Source organism: Dermacentor silvarum, chromosome 1, assembly GCF_013339745.2.
Source record: "Dermacentor silvarum isolate Dsil-2018 chromosome 1, BIME_Dsil_1.4, whole genome shotgun sequence".
NCBI lineage: Eukaryota > Metazoa > Arthropoda > Arachnida > Ixodida > Ixodidae > Dermacentor > Dermacentor silvarum.
Window position 1 is genome coordinate 410639279 of NC_051154.1, and position 13356 is coordinate 410652634.

The 13356-nt window shown below is 50.1% G+C and overlaps 1 protein-coding gene and 1 non-coding gene across 2 annotated transcripts in view; both read left to right on the top strand.

The window, feature by feature from the left end:
• LOC119437582 (surfeit locus protein 4 homolog) overlaps positions 1–13356 on the top strand; it is an 89838-nt gene that overhangs the window by 23263 nt on the left and 53219 nt on the right. The window contains exon 2 of the mRNA XM_037704584.2: positions 996–1259. Within this exon, the coding sequence (XP_037560512.1) occupies positions 996–1259 (264 nt within the window). The remainder of the gene's footprint in view (positions 1–995; positions 1260–13356) is intronic.
• Trnas-gga (transfer RNA serine (anticodon GGA)) lies at positions 10451–10524 on the top strand. Its single transcript has one exon. It is a non-coding gene; the product is annotated as a tRNA-Ser (tRNA).

Consider the following 13356-nt stretch of genomic DNA (forward strand, 5'->3'; position numbering starts at 1 on the left):
TATACCATTGCAGGGCTTACTGTTCTTTAGTGATATATTGCGCTATCCACTTGAGTACTTATGGCAGAGTAAACTGAGGAAGGGCTGCAGACTCGTCCATGGGTACTCGAGGAATAGCAAGGCTCGACTGCTAAAGTACTCATTGAAATTATTATCTATTGCTGTTAATATGATTTGGTTCCCTTTTGTTAAAAAAACACGAACCCAAGTGGCATTGCTATCTACCTGTGTTAACTTTTGTAAAAGTACTCTTTCTTAGAGTAATAGTCATAATTTCTTGCCCTTTGCAGTGAGCATCAAGTTTGGCAATATAGGGGCACTGTTGCAATCTTCTGCACTTATTTTTATAGGAAGCCCATGTGTGTGCCACAGCTTCTTTTTACTTGTGACCGCTTTGCTGGCTGAGCCTTTTCTTCACATTCTTCTGCAGCTGTCCCAACAGCAGTGTAAACAGGTGCTTATAAACAGATAAGTCACAAGAATAAACTTTTAGTTGTATAAAGTGCATGGGTGTGTACTTGCATTTCTTTTGTCTTCCTTAAGCAACAGGAAAGCTTTTGAGATTTCCAAAAAGGGTAGCATCAACACACCAAAAGAAAAAGCAGCTCGTTCTTGTCCCTTTTCAATATGAGGTGCAGAAGCTATGTATCATTTTATTTGCTCATATATGTAACTACATGTGCAAAAACATAGCTCACTTGAGCATGTCTTCAGCTTGCCTTATTAGCCAACTCGGTATTATGCTCCTATCTTGCTCCATTTTCAGTTCAGTTTACAAATCTTTCTCACTTATCTCAATCTTTAGCAGCTTCTTATGAATTTTGCAATTCAACCAGCATGTGTAGCAGGGTACGATACGACCATTCCGCCATCTCGATTGGTACACATTAAACAGTTTTACATTGTGGATACATTAAGAAAAGAAACGCGACAGAGCCTGGGCCTTGTAGTGTGCCAGTGTGGGGCCATTGTTTCACGCCAAGCCTTGTGTGCAGGTGTTGAGGCGGGGCAAGCACGTGCTGCCCCACCTGGGCCGGTTCTGCCTGGTGAGCACCTTCCTAGAAGATGGCTGCCGCATGTGGTACCAGTGGGGGGACCAGCGGGACTACATGAACCATTCATGGGGCTGCGGTTGGTTCCTGGCCTCCCTGTTTGTGCTGGTCAACCTCGTCGGCCAGCTGGGGGGTTCCATCGCTGTGCTGGCCCGCTTCCACGTCGTGCCATCGTGCGGCCTTCTCTTCTTCATCGTCGTGCTGCAGGTGGGTCTCCTCATCCCTGTCGGTAGCCTCACTGTTTGCCTCTCATTCCGGGGTGTCGCACAGTGCTGCGTCTCCTTTTTCTGTTTTTGGATGCAAACAGCACTAACTAATGGGACAGGACACCAAGACACGTGCTGACTGCCGGCTGAACGGTTTATTTTGTGGAAGGTGGCTTATAAACCTTGAGAGGGGCAGGAAAAAGAAATAAACAACAAGAAAAACAAAAAGATGGCTGACAACGCCAAGCACGCTGAGCGAGTGCCGATGGTGCAGCTGCGTCTAACTAGCTTCCAAGCGAAGCCATAGCATACGGCGCTTCAAAAACAACTGCCAATGATCGCAAAATGTATCGTTTTGAGAACACTTCATTTCTCGTCGCATCAACTTGCACAAAGGTATTCGCCTAGTTCAGACGGCGAGGCGCGTTATGTGGTCGAGCCGTCTCGCAGGGAGTGCACGGGCGGTCAGACTCCGAGTTCAACTTGCCTTGTACCGCCATTCATGCTATAGATTTTGCAGTAGTCGTCGCTTGTTGTGAAGCATGAAATTAAGACATAAGCGGTCCTATGTGTGCAAAACTCTAAGGTGTCCCGCCGTCGGTGCATCGTGAAGTTGTTTGAGAATGACGGATCGCAGATGACGAGGAAGGACAAGGAGAAACTCGGGGCCCTCAGGGTTGATATACCGGCAGTAGAGGATGCCATCGTGCAGCACGAACATGCAGCACATGCCATCAGTGCTGCCAGATTGCACTCCGGCGATGATGGGCCGCAAGGATTCATCGCATTGTTCAGCGCGCAACAGGATCAGGAGGCTCCACGGGGTGACAAGAGAGGTAGTCAGCGTCCTTGTGCAGACGTCCAGACTTGTAGACGACAAGAAATGAAAATTGCTGGAGCCGCAAAGCCCAGTGACCAAGCCGTCCTGTCGGGTCCCGGAGGGAAGACAGCCAGCAGAGGGCATGGTGGTCTGTAACGACCGAAAACGTGCGGCCATACAAATACGGCCGGTCCGAAGTTCCAGGTTAGTCGAAAGCCAGGAACCTCCACCGCTTGCTAAGACGTTTATTAGCAACGGACAAAGGCGAACGGGCAGCAGTCGCAAGCGTTCGTCAAAGGACAGCAACCACGAGCTCATGCGATGCTGCTGAGGCGCAGGCTACTCTTCTTCATTACACATGGTTCTGTATGAAAAACATCTTGCTGTTGTGTGGGTGCATATATCCTCTAGTGCGGGGGCATTTGTAAGCGTCAGCAGACGCCGTGTGTGTGATTACCGTGTCATTACTTCTCTCTTAATTTCAATGCTTTTTATTGTTTTTGAAATCGCCTGTGGGTTAGACACCGGTATATAACAAGTTTTGTCGTTTCACAACATGCTGCGATCCTAATTTTAGATAAAATGGACTTGAGATCTAACAGACCTTTTTTCGCTATGTTATCACAGTCCCTTGACTGTATTTCCACGTGTACGTTCTAAAATGAAGCTTTGTTTGGCGATTGCTGCCATTCGCTGCTATCGGGTTTCTCGCTGAATAGGCTAAGCGCAAAGCAATTTGCATTGGTGAGAAGATGCGTAGAGAGGCCTGAGTAATTGAAGAGGGAATTGCCTTTGACATGTCGGTTTATACGTCGCTGGATATGCCCAGTTTCTCCCCCCCCCCCCCCCCCCCTGCACGTTGCCAGGCAGTGCTTTCAGCCACGCCGCATTCCGTATGCAGCGTCTCGGGCAGTCCAAGAGGCCCACTGTCGACTATCAGAAAGTGCCACCACACGGTGGAATTGGAGTTCGTTGGGGGAGGGTGTCTTCGCGTCCAGCGGCAATTTGAAAATCGTCGCTCGACATTGGCACCACAGTGCTTGTTATGGCAACAAACAGCGAGTCTTGGACGCATTCTTCCATCGTGCTAACCTTAAAAGGGGAAAGCTCCTGTTTATAGCAGGCCATGTCTAAAAAGTAGGGATGGGCGAATAGTGAATTTGGTCGAATAATTTCTAATCGAATAGTTCGAATAATATATCACATATTACAGTAAAACTTAGTTAATTTTAATTACACGGGACCGAAAAAAAAAATGTCTGAATTAACCGAATTATTAGGGTATCCAGAAAACAATAAGCAAATGCTTACTACGTCAGCACGATTTTATTAGTGTAATGGATGAGCAAGTACTTTCGCTATTTTGCACAAAAGCAGTTCGGAAGCTGCAATTCTCGTCATCTTGTGACTGATTGGCTCTCGCAGCACGGCCGCGGCCCGCGACAACATTTGCGACACGCTTTGCACTACCGCACGCCGTCCAGATTATTTTTTCGCCAGTAAGCTGACCGCCAACAGATCGCACGTCCATCGCGATGTAGCCGGTGCTCTTCATCCTCGGCCGCGTACTTAAGGCACGCGGCCGACGAATGCACGGAGTCAGAACGAAACTACCGTTCGCTGCAACAACTGCAGATGAAATCGCTGTCGCTATCTATGCGATCATGGATGGCCACTACGCAGCTTTTTAGGCACGCGGCCGACGTGCGTATTGAGTCAAAATGAAACTACTTTTTTTGCCGCAACTGCTGCGGAAGAAACCGCGGCTGCTATCGACGCGATCATGGGTGGAGGCGCGTTGTTATGCACGTACGATTTCCGCTGATGACTATGGCGATGCGGACTCCGCCGCTTCGTTTCGGTTGTACGCTAGCGCCGTTTCTGCTCTTTTGCGTCGCATATTTCTGGCTCTTTAATGCAAAAACATATAGCCTTCGAGATTTATGGTTTATGTATGGGCAGCCATGACGTGAAGCATAGCCTCCGAGATGTGTACCGGCCATCCGTGGCTTCTGGCTGTCTATTCGGGGGAGCACCGAATTATTCGAAAATATAGAATACCTGAATTCGAATCGAAGCGAATAACGAATATAGAATTATTTGATCGAATATTCGACAATACCGAATATTCGCCCATCCCTAATATATTTATATATATATATGTATATATAATGTAAAGACGAAGTTAACTGGGCTGCGGCGCTCGCAAGGCGGGCGCTGGAAGTGAAGACGAGGAGGAGAAAGAGAATAGAACAGCCGGCCCAGGAACGGGTGCTGTCTCTGTGTCTCTCCTATACAATGGCGCAGTCGACGAAAGCCCAGTCTTAGGGCGCTGCAGCCTTAAGCACCGTGCTGCCGAGGCCTTGCGTCCTCCTGCATCTTGCTGTCCTGGGTCCTTTCGGCGAGGGGACGCCGTCAACGCTTCCCTTGGCATGGCTGCCGTACGTGGGACTACCTTGATCTCCGAGCTGCCAAGGCATGCTGTCCACGCTGCCTTGGACATGGATTCTCGCAGTCCTGGGTGCCTCCTGCGGCCAGGGAACGCCGTCCACGCTTCCCATGCCTTGGATCTCTGCCCCACGACATCATCGACAACTAAGCCAGCAAGGGATGCTGTTCACACTCCCCTGGCCATGCTACTGGCTACAGTGAGTACCGCGGCCGCCACGAGCCCTGGCTCAACGGATGCCGTTCACGCTCCCTTGGCCACTGGTCCGGCTGGCCCGAGTACTGCGGCCGCTGTCAATGCCTCAGGGTGCGCGGATTCCGCCCCTGGCTCACGGGGCGACTCAACCGGCAGCTTAACCGATGTCATGCGAGCCATCTCGCTGCTGTCACAGCAGCTGGACTACATCGTTTCAGCCACTTCCGGTTTCCCGCTAGCAGCCTTACCATCACCGGCTGCCTTGGAACTACTGGAGCTCCGCGGATTTCCGAATGACCCTATTCTGTGGGTACAAGCAGCCAACGCGCTCAGGGCACGCCATGCCTGGCCCAACAATACGATATGGCTGGTTGCAGCGGTGTGTCTTCAAGGTGTCGCTAAAGCATGGGGAAACTATGAAGGTATCAAACAGCGGTCCTGGCCTGAATGGAGTGCAGCTCTAATAGCTGCTTTCGGCTAGCTACCTTCTGCCTGCAGTGAGTCCAACTAGTGAAGTTCTGCGCACGGCGCTCCGGCGACCCACTGCTTCGATGCTGCTGCAGGTGTGCCCAGCAACGCGTCGACAGAGCGGTCTGCAGGCTGCCTCGCCGCAGACGCCGGCTCACCGGGGGTCGCCGTCTGCTTCACCCCAGACGATGGGAAGCGCATGGTGACCACTGCTTCCGCTAGTATCCCGCTTTCGATAGAACCACCTAGTAACCACCCGCTCCCGTATGCCTGCACTGCCCCTACATTCCCGAGCATCAGCTGCGGCTCGTCATCGTCGAAGATCGCGACCGAGAACCAATGGTTCAGCGGCAGCGAGTCAAGACCTCAGCCGCCACTGCATCAGTCACATGCCTCCCGTTCGAGCAGCTCCACGTCAGCGTCCTCCGCCATCCATAGCGAACCCGGCAGCAAGGCCTACAAGACAGCGGATGAAGCTGCATCCTCAGCGGCGGCGCAAGCAGAGGCATGCGGCGACGACGCAGGCAATCTGCAGTACTGCGACCCTTGGGACACGGACCCAGCCACCGTGGCTCTGCGTCTGCTGAGGGCCGAGGAGCAGCACAACAAAAGCCCCACTCCAGCACACGCCACCCCTGCTGCAGGGAGGGCATCGTCCGCTGACGCGATTGCCCGCCAGCGGCATATCTACGAGACGGCGTTAGACTTGCGTGTCGAGCAGCGAGTTTCGGACCAGGGCTTGGACCAAATGGCTCAAAGCCCTGTGCAACTCCTCCCTGGGCTGCAGCAGCAGCCGCGTGCAGGCCCCCTCCGCCCGGTGCCGTCATCGTCCTTGTCTTCGGAAGTGTCAGTTATACCAGGTCGCAAGGGAGGCATCACAAGACAGCCTTTACTGCAGGATGCCTGTTACCCGAAGCCACGACCACACCAGGGGAGCAGTTGCAGCATCTTCTAGTGTTCAGCAGCAAACAGCGCCAACACCTCGTGGTTCCAGCAGCAGTGGCGGTGGCAAGTTCCGATTCCTGCTACCCTGCAGTGGGCAGGTTTTGGCGTTCAAGCAAGTGTCAGTGGCCGACAAGGCCATTTTCCAGAACCACCCATTACCACAATCCTCTATTTCCGAGAACACTCCTGCTGCCCCTATCGGTGCTGTCGCCGTTAAACGCAACATCCACGCAGGAGTGAAGGTGTGCCCTTCAGAGTTAGTGCGGCGCCCAATGCATGGTGGCCACCGCAACAAAGTGGAGCCGATGGCCCTGGCACCCGTGCTGCTCAATATGTTCCGGTCTACATTATCGGACAATGTGTGGTCATCTTTTTCCAACAACAGTCGTCAAGGCCTGCGACCAGCGCGCCACAGCCAGTGCCGCCCACCAGAGAAGCTGGTTGCAGCTCACTAACGACGACCTCACACACTGGACCAGTTGCTTTGTTGCAAGCCCGCTGGAAACTTGCAGCGTGGCCGAGTGTAAAGACGAAGTGAACTTGGCCGCGGGCGCTGGAACAGCTGGCCCAGGAACGGGTGCTGTCTCTGTGTCTCTCCTTTACAATATGTGTGTGTGTGTGTGTGTGTGTGTGTGTGTGTGTGTGTGTGTGTGTGTGTGTGTGTGTGTGTGTGTGCATGCATGGGGGGGGGTCGGAAAGCTGATCAGGCCCTAGCCCCCCCCCCCCCCCACTGGAAGAATGAAAACTTTCCGCCTATGGGGAGGGGGGGGGTGCAGCTTTCAATCTCTGGGGTGCCACGATTGCAGCTGACGATTTTGCGTGTAAAACACAAATATTCAAGAAATATGACCCCCAAATATTGAATATTTTCTTATTTCTAAACAAAGTGAAACAGGAAGATTGCATGGAGCCCATTTGGTAAAAAAAAAATGCCTATATATAGTTACATTATTTGACACGGGATAGGGGCAAGAACCTTGTCAAGCTGCTACTTAGCAGCTTTTTGTTCTTCGTTATGTGCAGATGCTGTAATGAATGCCAAATAAATTGATTGATTGACGTCTGGACAACTCAGGACCTTGTAAATAAGAAACAGCAGCAGCTTTCAGTTATCTGGCGCACCATGACAATGGCAGTAATGACACAAGGGCATGTCACCAGATATGCACGTACTGCAGTGTTGTGTTCGTTAAACTGCACATACATTTAAAGCGGTGCAAGGATGTTGAGGATGGCGAAATAATAAATTTATACTAAGTGCAAGCAATCCTTGTTAAGGACTGGAATTTATTGAGTATAAATTTTCTGTAATGCAAGTTCACTCGGGAACTGAGGCCTCTGCAGCAGAATCATTCGTCCTAACATTTTTACTTATCCCTTGCTCAAAACTCCATTAAGTGTTGTCATCCCTTGTATTCAAAATAAACTAATATTTTACAATTTTGAATAGTGAACTCTCACATCGAATAGGAATTGAATAGCAGAGATGATTCGTATTCAAAATGGTGAATATTCACACACTCACTTTTAGGCCCTTCATCGTCATTTTCTGATGAACTCTTCTTGTCAAAGCAGGTGACTGCACCCAGAACAGCACTTGCTGCTGCATTTTTGTCATTGTCCACGCGCATTTTGGCTAGGTGGAGCATGACGACGTAGAATTGGATGAACATCAATAGAAGCTTGCAGCACGTGATAAGTTAATATATTTTACATATCAAGTAGCACTTTTCAAATAAGCAAGCAATCGAAACAAAAAACGCTTTTAAATGGTTTCGAGTCCCAGCTCAGCCTTCCTCCTCGAACTGTGTACAGCATTAAAGTGAAGCTAGCTTTTCCTGTCTAAAAGTATTTTTTTTTATCATGACCCCTCCACTCGGCAATTAAAAGGGCTGTCTACCGTTTTTCAAAGAACTTCTATTTTGTAGTGCCATCGAAAGCCTACCATTTGAAGTGTCTATTGTGCAGTGGTTTCTCTGGAAAGCGAGTAGAAAATTTTAAAGCAATTTTTGTATCTGCCCAGTCTCTTCTTGGAACTGTACACGGATGCCGATAACACAGATTACTGCTAGCACTGGCAATTTCGGACGCCATGCATCAATGCACCACTCCATCGCGGTGACTCTGTTCGTTTGCACATGGCTGCGCCATTTAGAACACGCACTAGCCGAAAACTAAAAAAAACAAATTACTCTCTCCCGCAAAGAAAAGTTAGCAGAAGAGCATGAAATACAATTTCAGGCAATGCAATGCAGCTTTTTGGATACGTGGATTGGTTGCAGTGTCTCACCGTTGAGCGACACCATTTGTGCACCGCCTTTCAGAGCCAAAGTGAAGTATTCCTTGCTTATGGGTAAGCCCATCAATATGACACACAATCTTCTCATTTGCACCGCTGTGTGTTCTGGGTAGTCCCTGTAAGTGCCAACACTTGAGGCCAGCCCTTCCTCAAGATACCTGCAGGAAATGTTTTGTGCATTGCAGCTAGAATCGGGACATCTTATTGGCTTCATTTCCATAAAACCAGCAGCTGTTTTTGAGTCATCTGTTTCGCCAGTCATCACCCGCTGCTATCTAGTTAGTGCATGGCATAAGGCCAGAATTACTTTAGTGTTGTCACTGATTCTTGGGGTACATTCTATTCCCACATGGGTCACGTGCCTGTGCTGTTTTTGAGAGGCCATGCCACAGTCGGTGTGGTCAAATCATTTAGGGGCCTCGTACTTCTTTGACTGGAGCACTATGACAGCGCAGATAGTTGAGAAAATCCAGGGGAGCCAACTGGTGCCTCTGCAGTCAATAGCAGATTAATCCAACAGGCCTTTGCAGCGTAATCAGAGTGGGCTCGCAACACAACACTGATTTACATTCCGAGTGGGCACCAGAAATTAGTCTGGAATTGAAGCAATGCATGTGTAAAGGACTTGACCGTCAATTCAGATTCGACAGTTGTTGTAGTTTGAGTGTTGCTTGCTTTTCGGGGCACCCAATATAAAGGCCAACCGCAATGACTGCTTAAGAGGTTCTTTCGAGGAACCCGTATGGGTTTCCTTTGTAGCAATTGCTGCATTTGGGTGGATGTCTCATTTTGCCTTTAATTATTTCTCTCCACCTAGCGGGTTTCCGCTGAACTATTACGTCAAACACTGGCCTTTGCTTCAAAGTTGTCGACAAATTCGACGTCGCCCTGCCATCTGCTAGCCACCTGGTTAGCTCAGATGGTAGAGCGGCTGCCCCGGAAAGGCGGTGGTCCCGGGTTCGAGTCCCGGACCAGGGCGAATTTTTCTTCAACTGCGAGGCTTTCTTTCGAGGAACCCGGTTGGGTTTCCTTTGTAGCAATTGCTGCATTTGGGTGGATGTCTCATTTTGCTTTTAATTACTTCTCTCCACCTATCGGATTTCCGCTGAACTATTACGTCATACACTTGCCTTTGCTTCGAAGTTGTCGACAAATTCGACGTCGCCCTGCCATCTGCTAGCCACCTGGTTAGCTCAGATGGTAGAGCGGCTGCCCCGGAAAGGCGGTGGTCCCGGGTTCGAGTCCCGGACCAGGGCGAATTTTTCTTCAACTGCGAGGCTTTCTTTCGAGGAACCCGGTTGGGTTTCCTTTGTAGCAATTGCTGCATTTGGGTGGATGTCTCATTTTGCCTTTAATTACTTCTCTCCACCTATCGGATTTCCGCTGAACTATTACGTCATACACTTGCCTTTGCTTCGAAGTTGTCGACAAATTCGACGTCGCCCTGCCATCTGCTAGCCACCTGGTTAGATCAGATGGTAGAGCGGCTGCCCCGGAAAGGCGGTGGTCCCGGGTTCGAGTCCCGGACCAGGACGAATTTTTCTTCAACTGCGAGGCTTTCTTTCGAGGAACCCGGTTGGGTTTCCTTTGTAGCAATTGCTGCATTTGGGTGGATGTCTCATTTTGCCTTTAATTACTTCTCTCCACCTATCGGATTTCCGCTGAACTATTACGTCATACACTTGCCTTTGCTTCGAAGTTGTCGACAAATTCGACGTCGCCCTGCCATCTGCTAGCCACCTGGTTAGCTCAGATGGTAGAGCGGCTGCCCCGGAAAGGCGGTGGTCCCGGGTTCGAGTCCCGGACCAGGGCGAATTTTTCTTCAACTGCGAGGCTTTCTTTCGAGGAACCCGGTTGGGTTTCCTTTGTAGCAATTGCTGCATTTGGGTGGATGTCTCATTTTGCCTTTAATTACTTCTCTCCACCTATCGGATTTCCGCTGAACTATTACGTCATACACTTGCCTTTGCTTCGAAGTTGTCGACAAATTCGACGTCGCCCTGCCATCTGCTAGCCACCTGGTTAGCTCAGATGGTAGAGCGGCTGCCCTGGAAAGGCGGTGGTCCCGGGTTCGAGTCCCGGACCAGGGCGAATTTTTCTTCAACTGCGAGGCTTTCTTTCGAGGAACCCGGTTGGGTTTCCTTTGTAGCAATTGCTGCATTTGGGTGGATGTCTCATTTTGCCTTTAATTACTTCTCTCCACCTATCGGATTTCCGCTGAACTATTACGTCATACACTTGCCTTTGCTTCGAAGTTGTCGACAAATTCGACTTCGCCCTGCCATCTGCTAGCCACCTGGTTAGCTCAGATGGTAGAGCGGCTGCCCCGGAAAGGCGGTGGTCCCGGGTTCGAGTCCCGGACCAGGACGAATTTTTCTTCAACTGCGAGGCTTTCTTTCGAGGAACCCGGTTGGGTTTCCTTTGTAGCAATTGCTGCATTTGGGTGGATGTCTCATTTTGCCTTTAATTACTTCTCTCCACCTATCGGATTTCCGCTGAACTATTACGTCATACACTTGCCTTTGCTTCGAAGTTGTCGACAAATTCGACTTCGCCCTGCCATCTGCTAGCCGCCTGATTAGCTCAGGTGGTAGAGCGGCTGCCCCGGAAAGGCGGTGCTCCCGGGTTCGAGTCCCGGACCAGGACGAATTTTTCTTCAACTGCGAGGCTTTCTTTCGAGGAACCCGGTTGAGTTTCCTTTGTAGCAATTGCTGCATTTGGGTGGATGTCTCATTTTGCCTTTAATTACTTCTCTCCACCTATCGGATTTCCGCTGAACTATTACGTCATACACTTGCCTTTGCTTCGAAGTTGTCGACAAATTCGACTTCGCCCTGCCATCTGCTAGCCACCTGGTTAGCTCAGATGGTAGAGCGGCTGCCCCGGAAAGGCGGTGGTCCCGGGTTCGAGTCCCGGACCAGGCCGAATTTTTCTTCAACTGCGAGGCTTTCTTTCGAGGAACCCGGTTGGGTTTCCTTTGTAGCAATTGCTGCATTTGGGTGGATGTCTCATTTTGCCTTTAATTACTTCTCTCCACCTATCGGATTTCCGCTGAACTATTACGTCATACACTTGCCTTTGCTTCGAAGTTGTCGACAAATTCGACTTCGCCCTGGCATCTGCTAGCCGCCTGGTTAGCTCAGATGGTAGAGCGGCTGCCCCGGAAAGGCGGTGGTCCCGGGTTCGAGTCCCGGACCAGGACGAATTTTTCTTCAACTGCGAGGCTTTCTTTCGAGGAACCCGGTTGGGTTTCCTTTGTAGCAATTGCTGCATTTGGGTAGATGTCTCATTTTGCCTTTAATTACTTCTCTCCACCTATCGGATTTCCGCTGAACTATTACGTCATACACTTGCCTTTGCTTCGAAGTTGTCGTAAATTCGACTTCGCCCTGGCATCTGCTAGCCGCCTGGTTAGCTCAGATGGTAGAGCGGCTGCCCCGGAAAGGCGGTGGTCCCGGGTTCGAGTCCCGGACCAGGACGAATTTTTCTTCAACTGCGAGGCTTTCTTTCGAGGAACCCGGTTGGGTTTCCTTTGTAGCAATTGCTGCATTTGGGTGGATGTCTCATTTTGCCTTTAATTACTTCTCTCCACCTATCGGATTTCCGTTGAACTATTACGTCATACACTTGCCTTTGCTTCGAAGTTGTCGACAAATTCGACTTCGCCCTGGCATCTGCTAGCCGCCTGGTTAGCTCAGATGGTAGAGCGGCTGCCCCGGAAAGGCGGTGGTCCCGGGTTCGAGTCCCGGACCAGGACGAATTTTTCTTCAACTGCGAGGCTTTCTTTCGAGGAACCCGGTTGGGTTTCCTTTGTAGCAATTGCTGCATTTGGGTTGTGGGGATGCACGACTCTCACGCGTCCCCTGATGTTGTTTTCCCGGCGTGGCTCCCATGGTCCGGCTTCTCCGCGTGGCTAACGGCGGCAGTCGGTGTGGTTGCGGCGCATTGCGAGAGATGGTGCGAGTGTCGCGATGCTAGTGCCATCGAACGGCGGGGTGACTTGGGCGCAAAAGGTAAAAGGCGCTTCCTCTTTGGCTTGGGATCGGCAACCAACAGGCACGAACACTTCACGCGTGCGCCGGCCCGCTTCGCGCGACCGTCGCGCGAGGCTAAGCAGGACACCGGTATGGACGAACACGGATCGTTCGAGCGCGCCACCATTCGCGTGACTGTACACGTGAACGACTAGGCGATGGTGTCACAGCATGGGGCGAACATATTCGCTCGCTATCGGGTCGCGGTGAGTCGGACTTCCTTGATTTGTCGCGCGCCCATGTGAATGCTCTATTGGTTGTAATTCGGCTAGCATGTATTAGTGTATGAAAGGTGCAATAGATGCCCTTTTGATTGTCTGCACTACTGTGTTGTCGTTCCTTTGTCCCAAGAGCACATGTGTGAGACCCCACAGGGTGGATGTCTCATTTTGCCTTTAATTACTTCTCTCTACCTAGCAGGTTTCCGCTGAGCTATTACGTCATACTACTGATTTGTAACAAATTTAGCCCAAGTGAAATTTTGTTGCAGTTGGCCTTTAATCCATAAGCAATTTTTTACACCATGTCAGCATGTAAGTTAAACTTAAGGTGGCAGTCTAATTTGAAGCCAAGAAACTCGGCCCGAGGTTGGGTAGCATGTTTATGAAAAAGGAAAAACTAGTTTTTTTAATCTGTTGATATGAAGCTTGTTACTTTGCGCACCACAAAGATAGCTTGAAATTTAGTATGTTACTGTAGCATTTACTCTACATGTTGGTGTCATCAAATAAAGATCAAGTTGTTCTTTTGCTTTTGCACAGAGAAATACAGCACTTGCCTCTTGACACTCGGTTTTTGTCTACAACACACTAGAAAAGTGTGATTTTCTCAACTTGTACCGCATAATTCTTTCAAATACTGTAACTTGAATGTGTTCAATGTTCCTAA